The sequence below is a fragment of the Scyliorhinus canicula genome, chromosome 9 (assembly GCF_902713615.1).
Source record: "Scyliorhinus canicula chromosome 9, sScyCan1.1, whole genome shotgun sequence".
NCBI classification, from domain to species: Eukaryota; Metazoa; Chordata; class Chondrichthyes; order Carcharhiniformes; family Scyliorhinidae; genus Scyliorhinus; species Scyliorhinus canicula.
The window spans coordinates 188,822,555-188,840,401 of NC_052154.1; the positions used below are offsets into that span (position 1 = coordinate 188,822,555).

Below are 17,847 nucleotides of genomic sequence, written 5' to 3' on the forward strand. Positions count from 1 at the left end.
TGGGAGGGGAGCACCGCGACTGTGCTCCGGAGGGGACAGGCCCGCGATTGGTGCCCACCGGTCGTCGGGTCTGCATCTTAAACGGACGCACTCTTTCCCCTCCGCCGCCCGGCAAGATCAAGCCGCCACGTCTTGCGGGGCGGCTGAGGGAAAAGACGCCAACCCGTCAAACCTGCGCATGCGCGGCAGACGCCATCGGCCGCATCAGCCGGCGTGACGCTTGCCGTGTGGCCTTGACAACCGTCGTCAAGGCCGCGCCGCAGTGACGCACAGGGCCGCGCCCCTAGCCCCGCCCGGGTGGGAGAATCGGCCCCGGAAATGGGCGTGAAGGCTGCCGTCGGTCACGGCTTGTCCCACGGCAGCCTTTACGATTCCCCGCATTTGCGGAGAATCTCGCCCAGTGAATCCAGCCTTTAGTATCCCAAATGGAAGAATTCAGCCCAGAGTCTCAAATCACAACAGTATAATGCAAATATCCCAGTAGTGGTTAGGAAACTTGATCTAATGGTGTAGATAATATGGGGCGGAATTCTCCACAACCGGAAAAAATCGGCAAAGCCGTCGTGAACAAGCACGAGTTTCTCGACGGCCTCGGAGGCCGCTCTTCGCCCCCTATTCTCCCTTACCGGTGGGGATAGGAGGGCCATGCTGGGAAACACGGCCGCCGGGCCTTGTCCCTGGCGTCAGGGCCCGGCATACCAAGAATGACGCCACGGCCACGCCTAATGACGTCAGCCGCGCATACGCGGGTTGGACAGCTCAAACCCGCGCATGCGCGGTTGCCGTCTTTCCCCTCAGCCGCCCCGCAAGACGTGGCGGCTTGATCTTGTGGGGCGGCGGAGGGGAAAGAGTGCGTCTCTTAGAGACGCCGGCCCGACAATCGGTGGGCACCGCTCGTGGGCCAGTCCCCTCCCGAGCACGGTCATGGTGCTCGATCCCCGATCCGCCCCCCACAGGTCCCACACTTACATGGCGCACCATGTTCACAACGGCAGCAACCAGGTGTGGTTGCCGCCGTCGTGAACAGGTCGGGGACGGCAGGCCGCTCGGCCCATCCGGGCCGGAGAATAGCGGGGGTGCTTGAGAGTCGCCATTCTGCCTCCGTCGGGCGACTCTCCGTGGATTTCCGCGAGCATGCCGACCACGGACATTTGGCCGGTGGGGAGAATAGCGGGAGCGCGTCAGATTGGCGTCGGAAAAAACGGCGCAACCCGCTATTCTCCCACCCATCGTGGTTGCGGAGAATCGCGCCCAAAGTGTCTGATTATCTTAGACTACACTTGCTTTTCTGGTTATTAAAACCCATCAGAAACTGCCACATCAAGGTGGAAAGAAAATGTTTGAGTGTTATTCCTCCATTTATGATCAGGAGAACATATAATTGTTGTGTTGATGAAGAGTTTTCACTGCATGGGTAAGACCGCTTGTACAGTAGCCCAGACTCCCATTAAAGAATTAACATCTTTTCTTGACTTAGCTGAGGAGATGATTGACAGCTTTCTGATGCGATAACAATAATTTTCTCTGAGATTTATTTTGTCAGTGACTCAATGTTTATTTACAGAAGATAAAGAGATGTCATGTGCTCATAGCTTCTGTTATTGATACTTGAAAGGTATGGTTGATTGATATTTTTATAGGAGTGCAGCAACAGCGGTTTTTAAGACAATTATGATTTCTTAAGCAGTTCCCCACATTTCATTTCATTTTTCACATACTACTGTTACTATAGGTTTAATTGGTTCTGTTCTGAGTGTGACAAAGAAGTGATATAGGTGGCATGGATGATAAAAGGGTCCATGGGGGGCATGAGTTGGCATGGCATGGAGGAAGTATGTGGGCACGAGTAAAACTTTTAAAATTAACTTTCAAGGAGTTTCTGAATCCAGACACTGATGCTCAACTCCTCAGAGGGGCCGTGAACGATAAGTCATGGGGAAGCTGGTCCTACTAAACAGAATTTGTGGCAGAGGCCAGGAGATGCCTACCACCACAATGGAGCTGGCCAGATCAGGAGTGCAGGTAATGGGCTCGCTTCCCGTATCCTTATCCTGTGAAAATTCAGGTGCCAGGAAGGGCAGATTGAATTCAAGAATCGGGTCATGTCTAGTATTTTTAAAGATCCGTGGACTCTGCAATAATCAGTCCTGTTAACTCTGTTTCTCTCTCCACACATGTTGCCTGACCTGCATATTTCCAGTATTTTTTATTATCCAATCTCCTGTACACAGTGTCATGCACATTCTATCTCTGCTGCAATATAAAATTATCCTGGTCTTTGATGAATTTTCTAACCAATGCCATTGTGAAAGGCCATCGCCACGGGGGTGGGGGATATTTACAGCCCCGTTGTGGCAAGAGCCGGGTTGTAAAATGTGGCGAGCCATTCAAATGTCCAGTTAAGTGCTCGCACTTCCTCTTTTTCTCTGCAGAAAGCACTTAACTGTCTTTGATGTGGCCCAAGGGCTGTCAACCACAGCTAGATGTTTCTAAACATTGTGTTTATTTTGACAGCTAACTACTTGAAATCCACTCAAGCGTGAAGGCAAATGACAATCCAAAAAGCTGGCTGTGTGTGGAACTTGTCAATCACAGCCCAGTAAAATCAATTTCGTATTGATATGAATGAAAGCATTGCAGATGAAAATCTGAGGGGGTTTAATCCCAGTTGATGTGGTTTTCTCTTTCTAGAAATTTACTAGGGCTGCTTCCTCTGCCTGAGCACAGGTGTATTGCACAGATGATTTTAAAGCAGTGATTTTTTTTCACTGTCTCTGTACGGCAGCCCGATGGTGGGATTTGCGACGGAATACCTTGCAATCCCTGCCAAGGATAAATTTACATGGTATGGGATCATGAATTACCTCTGGATTTCCGCTCCCAACTCATGCATAAATCAGTGGTTTTACCTGCAGATATGGACGGAAATGGCTGGGTCCATGGCCGTGCATGCACACGGCGGCGACTTGTGGCAGCCGCGCCGTACAATATGGCACCGGTCGCACACAAACGCAGCCTGCCAGATTGTGCCCCTGTAACCTCATCGCCACCCCAGACCACCCCCCACCAGTCCCCCCCCCCCTCCCCCACAGTCTGCAGCTGCCATGCGAGCTCCCCGAAAACTGAGAGGACAAGTGACCGATACCATTGGGAAGTCGGCCCATCGGGGGTCTCAGGTGATGCCCTGAGGCCGTCCCAACAGCATGCAATGTACTCAGCAATTACACCTTTTTTGAGGGGACGGAGCATCCGAAAAATGGTGCCGCACCCGATTTCGGTGTCAAAAGAGATTTTTTTTGCCCAATCGCCGAATGCGATTTCGGCGTCGGCAAGCGGAGAATTCCGCCCGTAGTCTCCCAAACGGAGAATTACGGGCCTAGTCTTATCGGCATCACCTCCATCCAGCCATCAAGAAAAAAGAAACGTTTCCATGTTAACCATTCTCATATTACTATATTTACATAATTACACTATGGGTTTTCAATTGTACTAACAAAATCATAAATTCACATGAAGAGAACAGCTAAATTCAACGGCTGGATGAAGACAGGAATCAAACTTGGGCCCTCTGTGTTTCCAATGCCCTAATGCTATGATAAAGTAATAATACATTTTAGATATCTGAGGCAATAATAATATAATAATCGCTTATTATCACAAGTAGGCTTCAATGAAGTTACTGTGAAAAGCCCCTTGTCGCCACATCCCGGTGCCTGTTTGGGGAGGCTGGTACGGGAATTCAACCCGCGCTGCTGGCCTTGTTCTGCATTACAAGCCAGCTGTTTAGCCCACTGTGCTAAACCAGCCCCAATACAACTCCTTTCAAGCCCAAATAATTTTCAATCACTAAATCGCATTGATGATTCATTTTATTTGGTGGTCAAAATGCCTCTCAATGCGATATAGGTGAAGGAAAGACATTCAAAGTGTTATTGGCGTCACTCTTCACTGTTTATTTGTGAGTGCACCCATAACTTAACAAATCAATGCTCATTTTTTAACCTAAGCCTAAGTATTGTGAGCTTCCAGCTGAAATAGATCCTCAACCTGTAGCAAGAAAAATAATCCTTTCTGTTTTCTCTTGCTACACGGTCCGCAAATTCTGTGAATCTTTCTGGTGCTCACGGTCACCAAGCCAAAACATTTCAATCCAGAGAACTGGTGAACGAACTGCCCACAGGATGTTGCTGAACACAATCTCTTTGTACTATTTACTGGGCCAGGCAGGGATGACAACATATGTTGTCAGCAAAGCACTGGGCTGAATAGTTAACAGAGTGAAAATTATCCATGTTTATATTCATGAAATAAAAGGGAATTGTAATATTACCTGGAAGCTATTCTTCCCAGTTCCAGCAAACACAGGCATACTTCTCTGGGCTGTTTATGAAGGACTGTAAATATAAGGTACAAAGACCAATTAGTAACTTAAAGTCAACTATTAATCAAGGCTTCAATATGTAAGATCCCTTCATAATATTTATATTACAGTTCATGATAATATTTTCCACTTTATAACTTTTGTAATCATTTCTTTTTAATTCGTATTTGGGCCGCAAGTTCATTTGAACTATGTGACTGCCAGGCTCTGTTATAAAACTGTCTATTTATCTAAATAATTACGCTGTCCCTTGGAGAAAGTTGCATAATTGTCATTTATACATTTATAAAAACTATTAAAAAGTATTTTGGGTCAAATCTGTTTTCCCATTTAGGTCTACTGCAGAAGAAGACATTAATACCACACACCGAAACAGAAACAATATTTTTAAAACTTAAAGTATTCATACTTCAAGATCACAAAACTGAGTCCCAGCAAGAATTAACAGCCATGTAGTTTCACCAGCCCAAAAATTTACACTGCTATCCATGTCAACATTGATGACCATTACATATAAAGACATTTCTTAAGAATCTCATTGGTATAGAGCACAATATAAAAACCAGTGTAAGCAAGTGGAATTTAACATAAACAATTAAGACTGAGAAAAGTGTGGTACTTAAACATATTTCTCTTACAAATTGCTCTTTAAGTTTGGAAATTCAAGTTAATTTCACTCACAGGAAGTGGACATTTTTAGTAAAGGCCATCATTCATTGCCTATCTCTGATTGCTCTTCAGGCAGTGGTGGTGAACTTCCTTCCTGGGACACTGCTGTCTCTGTGGTAAAGGTTCTCCCACAGTACTGTTATGCAGGGAGCTCTTGGATTTTGACCCAATTACTGGAAAGGTGATATAGTTCCAAGCCAGAACAGTGTGTGACTTGGAGAGGAACTTGAAGAGAGTAATATTCCCAAGCAAGGTGGTGGGAGCAGGTACGATAGTGGAATTTAAGGGACATCTGGACAAATTTATGAATCACAGAATTTACAGAAGGAGGCCATTGGGCCCATCGAGTTGGCACCGCCTCTTGGAAAAAGCACCCTACTTAAGCCCACACCTCCACCCTATCCCCGTAGCCCAGTAGCCCCACCTAGCCTCTTTGGACACTAAAGACAATTTATCATGGGCAATCCACCTAACCTGCACATCTTTGGACTATGGGAGGAAACCGGAGCACCCGGAGGAAACCCACGCAGACAGGGGGAGAATGTACAGACTCCGCACAGACAGTGACCCAAGCCAGAAATCAAACCTGGGACTTTGGAGCTGTGAAGCAACTGTGCTAACCACTATGCTACCGTGCAGCCCTGGTGTGGGAACAGTGAGGGAATGAAAGGATACGGACTCCGTAAATACAGACAGTTTTAGCTTAGGCAGGTTCCATGGTCGGCGCAGGCTTGGAGGGCTGAAGGGCCTGTTCTTGTGCTGTATTGTTCTTTGTTCTACCTGCCACTCATATCCCTCCAGCTGGTAGAGGTCATGAGTTTGGAAGATGCTGTTGCTGTTGAAGAAGGTGCATCTTATAGATGGTACTTTCTGCAGCGATACAACGCTGGTGATTTGCCTGAGTCCAGTATCCATGTTGTCGTCTTCGTGGGACCGCTTGCACTCCCAACAGCGCCCACCAATCATTTCCAGCGCTGCTGGGGCTGCAAAGCTGCTGGTCAATCAGATTGGGAGGCAGCTCTCCAGGGGGCTGAAGTCCCATGCTCAGCTTGTTAATTAAGGCCACTTACAGACAGCACCTTATCGCTACTGTGCAGCCTTTTTACAGTTTGCAACCGACTATTCTAATAGCTTTGGGGGGGGGGGGGCAATCATCTCTTTTGTAAAATTCACCTCAATGTTTCAGATCAATGATCTTTCATGAGTCCAGAAAATTTCTGACCTTATGGTGATGGAACGTCATCGATGAAGCTAGCTGAGGGTGATCCTGTTTTGAGGAACTTCTGTACGATGGCCTGGGGTTTAGATTATTTGCCTCCAACAGCTACAACCACCTATCTTTGTGCTAGTTAAGGCTTCAGCCAAGATTCCCCCCTGTTTTCCACTATTCCATTATTGGGAAGTTCATAAGATTATACTGCTTATACTTCACCTGATGTCTATGTCTATGTATTTACCGTGTGTATTTATTGCGTGTCCTATGTTTTTCATGTATGGAACTATCTGCCTGGACTGTACGCAGAACAATACTTTTCACTGTACTTCGGTACATGGTGAAGAAAGTGCAATATGAGAAGTTTTTCCATTTTTATTGTAACTCATTCTGGTGCCATTAAAATACATTCATTGATACAGCTTTCTTTGAGATTCTGTTACTTTGATGCAGTATCTCTTTAAGAAGCTGCATTTTAATTTATCCTTCAATTTGCTGATTTGGTTAATTTGGTTAACCAAAAGAAGCACAGTTTCTGATGGGACATTTTTTCAAATGTCCTCTGGCGCAAGATGTTAGTCCCTGATATTGGACTTCGGTATAACTATTTTATACTTGTTTCAAAATGAATTCAATAGTTTGCTAACTTATATAGCCAGCTAAGTTCATTCTAGAAGCCAAATGACTGAACCCTCTGAGAAATGTGTAGGTTATAACTCTCCTCAAAGGCATAATTATAACAAGTTCACAATATTTTTGTTTGAGAATTTATTTAAATGATACATACAATATGATTTTGTGTATTCTTATTGTACTTTGTAATGTTTAATAATTGTGCAAAAGCTCTTTGCTTTATCTAAACAAATGTGTTGCCGAAACACTGCAATGGTCTTTAAACTCTCCAAGCCTGAGGCTAGGGGGGTCAAAGATGTAGCCAGTTTTCCTCCTCCTGATTGCTATCCAGAGTTCTCTGATATTATACAGAACAATCCTGTACATTTTAAAACATGAGCTTTCAAGGACTTTAATCGAAGTCCTTATTCCGAATTGGTTTTGAATTGTTTCTAAGGTGGCAACAAGTGAGGAGTTTAAACTTTTTAATCAATTCTTGAAGAGCTGTTCCAAACAAAGAACTGATGTTAAAAGGCAGCAAGTTCTTGAAGTTATAGAGGTGAAGAGGTAACATAAGTTCACTTTTACCAATCAAACAGGAGCTTTTAAGTCAAACGGCAATCCTGTAAGACTTTTGTTTGTGGAGTTTAGAGGCTCAGCCAACACACATTCTTTTCACATGCTTCAATGAAAAACAAAGTGATAATGGATGTTGAATTAAAGACAGAAACTGGGGCAAGCAAATGGTTGATGAACAAAATCAATACGTAAGATCAGTGAAAAGACAGAAATTACGACAGCAATCACAAAATTATGGTACAATACACAGCATTCCAACACCAACTGAGGTGGACCTTTAGAAGAATCCCTGCTTCAGCTCTTCTTTCTCTCGCAATGAAGAAGACTCCTTCCATTGGTGGCATGTCCTAAAAAAGCAATATTTGAGCCAATAGTGTCAAAGTGCAGATAGTCATCTTTGAGGCCATTTCTCTTGAGACCACTGAGAGCCTTATTTTTCATTAGACTATGTCAGAGAAAAGACAGTGATAAGTATGTCAAGCTGTCAGTTGAACACAATAGCGCAAAACAGTTCCATTAACACATAAAAGGAGCATATCAGTTACATGAAAGATAAGCTCTCCAGTCAGTTTTTGTCAAGTGACCTTTTATCTTTATGAGAAAAGAGGTCTTTCAGTTACACAAAGGCTCACTTATTCTCCAGACAGTACAGATAATGTATTCATCAAACTAAAAAGGGCTTCTCAAATACACCTCACCAATGCAAGTCACAGAAAATACTCAACGTATTGTGTAATTTATCACAATAAAACTTTCAAGAGATCCTATATTGCAGCTGGTCCCAATATGATATATTATGATGTAAACATAGTTGACTACATACCCAAACCTTCAGATTCAAAAAGGCAAGTATCATCTACCCCCACGTCTCTGCACCAGGATAGGAAGTTGGCAGTATTGTCGCGGGCAAAGAAAGAACCCGAAGGGGCATTGGCTTTGCAAGGAATCTTCTTTGCAAGTAGATGCTGTGAGATTAAAACATAGTATTATTTCATTCCAAATGATAGCTCAGGCTAATTACGTACGTGGCCAATTGCATATTTATCCATCTAATATATCTCAATATTACATCTGCATGCACTTCCTGTCTGCAGCATTTGAGTTCGACTGTCACATTTTTGTTGTACTTTGTGTTTCAACTTGTGCATGTCTTAAGTCAGAATTTATGATGGGGTTTTGTATTCAAAGACTCATTGCTCTGATTGCACAATGGCTTGTCCTTAATTGCTATAGTTCTCAGAAAATGTTTTGTGAAAAAATAAAATCGCCAACCATTTTATTCCTTATTAACTCGAATTTAGAATGCCCAAAATAAGGGTTCAAACAAAATAAAAATAATACACATTTCACAATGGGGAAATTTGTACATTGGATTGCACTTTGTGTAATTTAATCTCTTCATTAAAGCTTTCAGTTGAACGGCTGAGCCATTCTAAAAGCAGAGGTTTGGGCTTGAGGATTGAGCTCACACCTGTGACTCTGTGAGCGGAACTCTGGTTACGCAATCTAATTTTCCACTATGTATCACTACCATTCAATCAGCTGTGCCCAAGAAATACTTTTCTTCGGTGGCTTCAATTTTATAACCAGTATTTTATTTTCAAATATCTTTGAAAAATAAGAAAATAAATTAGAAATGCTTGCGCTCCGCTTTATACTTGTGTGTGTTTAAAAGCTGGGCCTGCTGGAGGAAGTGAGAAAAATTACAGCATATGAAATGAAATGAAAATGAAAATCGCTTATTGTCACGAGTAGGCTTCAATGAAGTTACTGTGAAAAGCCCCTAGTCACCACATTCCGGCGCCTGTCCGGGGAGGCTGGTACGGGAATCGAACCATGCTGCTGGCCTGCTTTAAAAGCCAGTGATTTAGCTGAGTGAGCTAAACCAGCATTACACTTCTAGTCTTGCTTCTTCAGGTTGTATGAACTTCAAAAAATATATTGGGCATGATTCTCCGGTGCTCTCGCCCGAGCAAAGCAAGATCGTGAATGGCGGGAGAGGCCCGAAAACGAGAACCACACCAGGCGATGCAACCGGCCCGCTCCCGTAAGGGAAATCAGGATCTCGCCGTAGCATGGCACAAACCAATAATCACCACTTAATTCCTATTTCCATACAATTAACGGGGGCCATCCCATATCCAACGGCCTGCCATCATTCATCGGCCTCCCCGGCAAGTGGTCACGCTGGCGCCAATCAGTACACCTTTTTAAAAAGGTGAACCTGCCAGAAGGGTCTGCGGGGAGCCAAGGAGGTGAGTAGCCATCTTTGCTCACAAGCAAAGAGCCTGTGGGCACTGGGCTTGCAACGCCAGTGCTCAGTGCGGTGTAAGCGGCCCCCGGCGGACGGGGGGGAGATCCTTCGCAGGGGTGGGCTGCCATGGGAGGGGCAACTGGGGGGCAGGCACGCGCAACTCCACCATGCCAACCCGTGGATCGTGTGTATCCCTTCCGGCAGCAACCGTTGTCCCTGCCCAACTCCCCCATCGATCATCCATAACCCACACCGACTGCCGAGGCCTATTGTCGTGCGGCTGAAGGCTACTGCTAATAGGAAATTGGCAATCGTGATTAAGTGAGCACTTGACACGTCCCAAGTGGATTCCTGTGGGTAGGCGGGCCATGTAGCATGTGGGAGTCATTGCCCAGCATCCCAATCAGACCGTGATGCCTGGACACTGTGCTTGACACTGCAGGAAGCAACAACACACGCAGCAGCCAACATCTAAACACCCAGGGGATGGGACACAGCTCCGGGGACATATCCGCAGCTGGAGGGTGGGTGAGTGCCACATAAAGGGGACCAGCGCTAGGTCCAGGTGACATTATGAGAGGATGTCAGGGGTACAGGGTCGGGGGGCAGGTGAGGGGAGACTGCTGCAGCTGAGAGTGCATGGGCAGGACATTACCCGGGTTGCAAGCCAGCGCTTCCTCCTCCCGAACGATGCCCACAGGGCCCTGAGGTTCACCTTGGGACAGAGGGCAACTGTTACGACCCCCGGCTGCCCCTGCATCATCTGGCTCTGCCAGCTCTGGCGGCTTCCCATAGTCTGCACCATCGTATCGATGCCCTTGGCAATGTTCCGCAGTGATTGGAACAGGCTCTGCAGCATGACTGGGACAAGCTCCGCAGCACCTCGGCCATCCCCATCTGAAAGCCGGTCATGTCCCGCAGAACCTCATCAAGGTCAGCCTGGTACTGGGTGACATCCCCCAGCGAGGTGGACATTCTATCGAGACTCTCAGCCATGACCGTCAGTGAACGTGCACACCTTGGACACCCTCACTAATGGTGCCGACATCGTGTATCAGGCTGTAAACTGCGGTCGCCATCCTTGCAGTGTTGACCTCGGTGCCATGCATTGCCGGCAACATCTTGCCCATAGCCTCTGGGATGCCTCCAATCGGCCATGGATCTGCTGGAGTGTCGCTGACATCTCCCTCTCAATGTCCTGATCACTCCCTATCATCTCCATCAGACCGAGGCATACGTCTTCCACAGGGTCAGCATCAGGCTGGGACCCAGCTGGGTGCTGGGATCCAGCAAACCTCTGACAGACGTCTCGCCCGGGGGTTCCTGCCTCCACCTGATGTGCATCAACAGCTGTGTGGTGCTCACCAGATTGTGCCCCAGACACCTGACCATAAACATTTGCCACCGAAGTGTGTGTATCTGCGTTGGTGGAAAGTGGGGATGACAACTGTGACACCTCGATCGTGTCTTCCTTGGAGTTCCCCTCTGAGATGGTCTCCTGGGAGGCTGGAGGTGGCCACCAGCGATGAGCTGGACCCATCGGCTGGACGACCTGTTGGAGAATGGACATGTGGTCAGTGGGAGGGATGGGTCAGTCAGTAAGGCAATAACAACTCACGTTTGACAGGTCCTCCGGGTGGAGCCCGGTGGTTCCTCACCTCTGCGGCTTCTGCCAGCCTCCGCGTTGGTGACCGCTCTGTCCTTTGCCACCCCAGTCACTTCCAGGCTTCGTTCCTCAAAGGAGGTGAGAATTCTTAAGTCTGGCACCCCCCCGCAAGTCTGGGCCCTCTCCAGGCGATTGTGGGAAAGCTTTTCCTGAGGATAACAGAGGGGGCATTGTTATCCACACGTGTGGTTCACAGTGATGGGAGGGGGGATATGAAGGAAGGGTTTGGCAGTGGTTGAAGGGAGCAGGGGTGAAGGGGGTTGAAGAGAGAGGGGGATGGAGGGAGAGTTGGGGTCGCATGGAGAGTTGGGGGGCTGGATGCCCTTGTGGGGACGGAAAGATCTCTGGGTGGGAGCATTGGTATCTACTAACTTGTGCTGCTCGGCGTAGGTCATTGACCTTTTTCCAGCACTGGAGGCCAGTCCTCCTGGTCACACCCCTGGAGCTGACAGCTGCCGCCACCTCGTTCAAGGCAGCACTCCGGGAGCCTCGGGGGTACAGGACATCTCTCCTGGCCTCCACGGTGTTTAGGACACTCCCCAGATCTGCATCACCGAATCCTGGGGCCCGTCTCCTGGGGGCCATTATTGGGAGCTGGCTGGGCTTGGCTGAGCAAGAGCTGCTTAAGTGCTGCTCGGCCTTGTTTGCAGGGGCTGGCGAATGCGGTGCCGGTGAACCAGCTGGCAAGCCTTCATTCGCGGCGAGAAGCCCTTTGGGCCTTGTTAAGTGCCGGTCACTCTAGGCTGTGCGCCGGGAAACTCGGTGCAGTTCCTGCTCGCGACTATATCGAAATCTTTCCAAAGAATTGCGCCTATTAAGACAGAGGTCCAGTTAACCTAAACAGCCACCCCTCTTTACCCAAATAGTGCTTTTAGTCCTCCTCTGCATTTGCACGAGAGATTTGTTGTAGTACAGTAAATATCTTACATTTGCACGCATTTGCTGTTAACTTTTTCCATTATACATTGTTTTGTTTATATTTGCAACGGAAACTTGCAATTACACATTGTAATTACATACTCCCTCCAGTCGCCCCACTGGGAGGAAAGTATGGCTACAACATGATAAGTTTCCATAAGCAGCTTCTATGATAAATAAGGACAAAATGATTTGTCATTGAAATACAGCAACAAAAATATATGACCTAAAAATGAAGATTTCTGTGCAATTATTTCCTGCTTCCCAACCCAATTTATCCGAAGATTGTACTGGATTATAAGTTCCAGGTACCTCCAGCGGACATACAGGTGACACATTTGTTACCAGGTTATGCTTAAATAAATCTTAACTCAGTGACAAAACAATCCTTCAATATCTCTCTTAATAGCTTGTAAAGTGCACAAATGTCACAGTTCTATAATTGAGGAGGCTGTGAAGTTCCTCACTGGTTTAGCCCCCACTTAGAATCATTTTCTGGGGAGCTCAACTCACTGGCCAGGCCGGCTCCCCACAGATCGGGCCCCAATCTCTAAGTGTGCTTGCAGGTCCACCACAGCCAACGCACCCCCCCCCCCCTCCCCCCCGCCACCTACTACCCCCTCCGTGATTCTTACCTGCCGCACTACAGGATACAGGCTCTGGGTGAGACTAACACCGGGTATAGTCCATGGGATAGAGGATGATGACGATCCACTCTGCAATGAGTTTGTAACATTGTGCACAGGTGTTTGATGTGAAAACAGATATATAGGTACGAGCCCTAGCTCCAATCACTAAACTGTGCCCTGTATTCATGCCGACTTAACTGGTGTCTACTATTCTGGCCTTACGGGTCCTGATGCTACGTCAGGAGCGGAGGCGGCCTGATGTGATTCCCTCCCTGCGAACTTGGTCCCTTTTGGCAAGCCTCTTCTCAGGTGACCGGGCCTGGAAGGGCCAGGCTGGTGCTCCGGTGTCCCACGTGGCTTGGTGCCGCCCTGTTCTGCCCACTTCCTTCCAGCTGTGCCAGGGACAGGATGGGCAGTCCTCGGTGCTGCGGTGTTCCGGCACCTCCCCTGTGGGAGTCACCGCACGGGCCCCATCAACTCCTTCTCCCTCAGAGTGCCCAATGGCCCCCGGGCTACTCCATGGGACGGGGGTGCGAGCAGAGGTGAACCCCTGAGTCTTCTCCACCACCTGGCACTGCCAGTCCTGGAGGCCCGCTGCTGTCTCAACCATGGTCTGCATGCTCATAGGCATGGAACACATGGAGTGAAACACCTTCGTCTGCGACTGCGCCATATCACCCAATGACTGTGCCACCACCTTCTGGGTCTGTGCCACATCAGCCAATGACTGTGGCATCTCCCACTGGGACTGGGCCATCTCCCTCTGCGTCTGTGCCACGTCGGCTAGTTCCTCGGCAATGCCACCGATGTCCATAGCCACGGCCCGCTGTGACTGGGCCACGCTCAGGAGCGCTGCCACAGCCGCCGAGAAATACCCCGCTAAATGCACCCAAAACCAGACAGATTTTTTTCTGGTTAAATCACGCCAATGTCTCTTAATAGTCGTTCTCCTTGGGGGAGGCGTGATCACTTTCTAAGACCCAAAATAAGTGTCCATGTGAAGGTGCTGCCCTGAACTCAGGTGAGGATGATTGGTGAGATTGCTCCTGATCTCAGGTAGTGTATATTTGAAGTTTGAGTGATATATGGTTGGGTGAGGTTGAGCCACGTATTATAGGGGGGAATGTTCTGTGGAGTTTAAGCCACCTTTCAGGTTTCGATGGCTCTTCTGAGATTGTGATGGAGGCATGGGAGAATCTCCACTGACAATTACCTCCCACATTCTAGATAACATTTGACTGTTGCAAATCTGCCTGAGTTGGCATTGTTTAATATAGCAAGCACATTATGTTAACTAGAAACACAGACATGCACGCTCGCAAAAGGTTGATCAAATCCTTTCAAAAACACTCATAGTCTGAAATAAGATGTAATCTTATTGGAATGCTGCAATATAGCAGAATTCTAACCTTTCACCTCGCATAATCTCACACAATTTTGTCTTTTTAAGTTGGCTTTCCAAACTATTTTAACCAAATCATCTCCTGTTGCAACTGAAGGATTCTTGTGGTTAGTGGTGAGTTTACAAATGCCTGCTTTGAGTACTCAGCCATGTTGGTGTCCAGTATCAGCAGTGCAATCTTGACTATCGATAAATGGGAATGCTAAGCAATGAAGAAAGATTTATTTATGCACTAGTAATTGGAGCAAAAGGGTAAGAGGTTCATTTGAGACCTCAGGGGTTGGTCATCCCTGTCCTTTTGCAAGTCTTCCAGGTTCAGGCAAGGGTTAGGGTTACGAACCTTGGCTCCGACAGGATTTCCGTATGTCCCTGCCCCACTATCCACCATCACTGCTTTCCATTTCACTCTTAGTGTTAGACAAGGTATTTATCAAAACTCACAGCCATATTTCCTTCCTCAGTGACTGTCTTCGTCTCCGACTTACCCCACGGGGATTTCAACTTAAATTCCACCCTGCATGTTACCTCCAGGATTACAGGTACCTCCAGAATATACAACATTCTTCCAACCACTGCTCTCACCGTATCCTGAAAGCCACACTCAGTGCCATGCGGCGCCACATGAAGACACTCGACATCTCCCTCCAGCAGCACAGTCTTACTCTCTCAAAGCTGTCCCTATCCCCAGTTTCATTTCATCCATTGCATCATTCAACGCCTTAACAAGAATCTTTTCCTATTTCTTGCAAATGTTAACGAACGCAAGCTTCAACAACTCATCAACACCACTGCCCAACCTAGGCCTCCCACCAGACCCAATCCCTCGTACCCCATTTCTCCCAGTATCAACACCACTGCCCATCCTGGGCCCTCCACCAGTCCCAATCCCTCGTACCCTATTTCTCCCAGCCCCAGCCCTTGCCGCGTGTTCACCATACCCTCTGACCTTCCCCTCTCTGAGGCTGAGCGCGCTGTTCTCAGCAAAGGGCTCAGCTTTGTACCCTTACGTCCCCACATCAATGAGTTCCAGGCTCGACATGATGTTGAACTCTTCTTTCATGACCTTCATCTCCAGGCCCACTTCTTTGGGCAAGAATCCTCCCCCCGTTCCACTGATCCTTTCATGTGCCTCCAACATTCTGCCACCAAATGGACACCCCTCCCCCCCACCCGGCCGGGACAATTAACTGCCCTCGATTTTTTCATTGTGAACTGTCGATGGGACATTGGCCATCTTCATTTTTCTGCCCCCCTCACCCAGTCTAACCCCGACATTGTCATCAAAACTGCCGACAAAGTGGGTGCTGTTGTCATCTGGCGTACTGACCTCCACCTCGCAGAGGCTGAGCGCCAACTCTCAGAGACTTACTCTTACCTCCCCCCGGACCATGACCAGACCACTGAACATCAAGCCATTATCTCCAACACCGTTAGCGACCTCATTTCCTCTGGATGCCTTCCCCCTACGGCTTTCAACCTCATAGTCTTCCAAACCTGGACAGCCCACTTTTACCTACTTCCCAAAAACCACAAAAAGGACTGTCCCGGCAGGCCCATTGTGTCAGCATGCTCCTGCCCCACCGAACGTATTTCCTCTTATCTTGACTCCATCCTCACTCCTCAGGTCCATTCCCTCCCCACCTACATCCGGGATTCCTCGGATGCTCTGAGTCACATTGACAGCTTCCAGTTCGCGGGCCCTAACTGCCTCCTATTCACCATTGATGTGCAATCTCTTTACACCTCCATCCCACACCAGGATGGCCAGAGAGCTCTTCGCTTCTTTCTCGAAAAGAGACCCGGACAATCCCCATCCACCACCACTCTCCACCACCTGGCTGAACTCGTTCTGTCACTCAACAACTTCTCCTTTAACTCATCCCACTTTCTCCAAATCAAAGGTTTAGCAATGGATACCCGCATGGGTCCTAGCTATGCTTGCATTTTTCTAGGGTATGTGGAACATTCCTTGTTCCAGGCCTACCCGGGTCCCCTCCCACAACTCCTTTACCGGTACTTTGATGACTATTTTGGTGCCGCGTCATGCTCTCGTCCGGACCTGGCAAAATTCATCAACTTCGCTTCCAGTTTCCACACCTCCATCACTTTCACCTGGTCCATCTCAGACACTTCCCTTCACTTCCTTGATCTTTCTGTCTCCATCTCCGACAATAGCTATCTGCTAATATCCACTAAAAGCCCACTGACTCCCACAGCTATCTGGACAAAGCTCTTCGCACCATATACCCTGTAAGGAGTCCATTCCTTTATCTCAACTCTTTCGCCTCCACCGCATTTGTTCCGATGATGCCACTTTCCGAAATGGTGCTTCGAAAATGTGTTCCTTCTTCAACAGGATACCGAGCAGCAGGATTCTCCACCATCACCGGGATGTCTCAGGTCCAGATAATAGATGACACGCCTTGTCCTTACCAGGCTATCTGGGAGTGCCCTACATCAATAGGAAGGGGTTCCTCTCCCTGAACATCCAGTTTGTGTGCGACCACCACATGAAGAGCATGCACATGTATGCATGCTTCCCAGTGAGTGTGCACAACAGTTACATTCTGGGGCAGTCGGACAACCCCAACCTCTTTGAGGACCATCCCAGGATGGCCCCATGGCTCTTGGGGGGATAAGGGTTACCCATTGAGGACCTAGCTAGTGACGCCAGTAAGGAGGCTAGAAAGCGAAGTGCAGACTTGATATGATGAGGCCCATGTGGCCACCCAGGCTGTCATTGAGTGGTGCATCAGACTCGACTGCACTGGTGGTGCACGGCCATACACCCCACAACCCCCCCCCCCCCCCCCCCCCCCCCCCACCCCCACCCCTCCCCCCGAGGTTTGACCGCATTGCGGTGGTCTGCTGTGTGCTCCACAACCTGACACAACAGCGGGGTGATGTATTGGTGGTGAAAGGGGAGGAACATGTGGCCAACTCCGAGGAGAAGGAGGCTAAGGAGGCACCGGACCATGAGGGGCAGGAGGTATTCCCGGGGAGGATCTGCAGAACCAGCCGGAAGATGGACAGACAGCAGTGGCGAGGGTTCAGCAAGCCCACAGGGCTAGGAAAACACGTATCCTCACCCGTTTCACATAGGACATTGTCTCGTCCGTCATTCTATCCATTCCCCCCCCCCGTCCCGCCGTCGCATCCCTCAGCCTGGCTGATTGGGTAATACTGCACCACTGATTGTAACTTCTTATGAAATATATTATTCATCACTGATTTTGGAGAACAAATATTCAACTGAGTAAAACGCTGTATTTTCAAACCATGACTGAACTAACCTTCTTCTTCAGTTCTCTGCCCAAAGTAGGTCCAACCCACAGCAGGCAACCACCATGGTGTGGCAGGTAGGTCCCAAATCCACCCCAGCCAGAAGGCAAATTGAACCTCAAGCTGGTGGCACCAATCTGGTCCACAGCAGTCAACCAGCTAACTGACCCCCAAAGAGTTGGAGTTGCTGTGGCAACTTACACTTGACGTGCATGTTGGAGCCTGAGGCTATGCATTATGAC

At 48.2% G+C, this 17,847-nt stretch overlaps 1 protein-coding gene across 5 annotated transcripts in view; it reads right to left on the minus strand.

The window, feature by feature from the left end:
• LOC119971962 (growth arrest-specific protein 2) overlaps nucleotides 1-17,847 on the minus strand; it is a 181,558-nt gene that overhangs the window by 95,397 nt on the left and 68,314 nt on the right. For all 5 annotated transcript variants that reach the window (XM_038808331.1, XM_038808333.1, XM_038808332.1 and 2 more), the window contains 2 exons: nucleotides 8,278-8,419; nucleotides 4,331-4,394 (listed from right to left, as the gene is read on the minus strand). In XM_038808331.1, coding sequence (XP_038664259.1) covers nucleotides 4,331-4,394; nucleotides 8,278-8,419 — 206 coding nt within the window. The remainder of the gene's footprint in view (nucleotides 1-4,330; nucleotides 4,395-8,277; nucleotides 8,420-17,847) is intronic.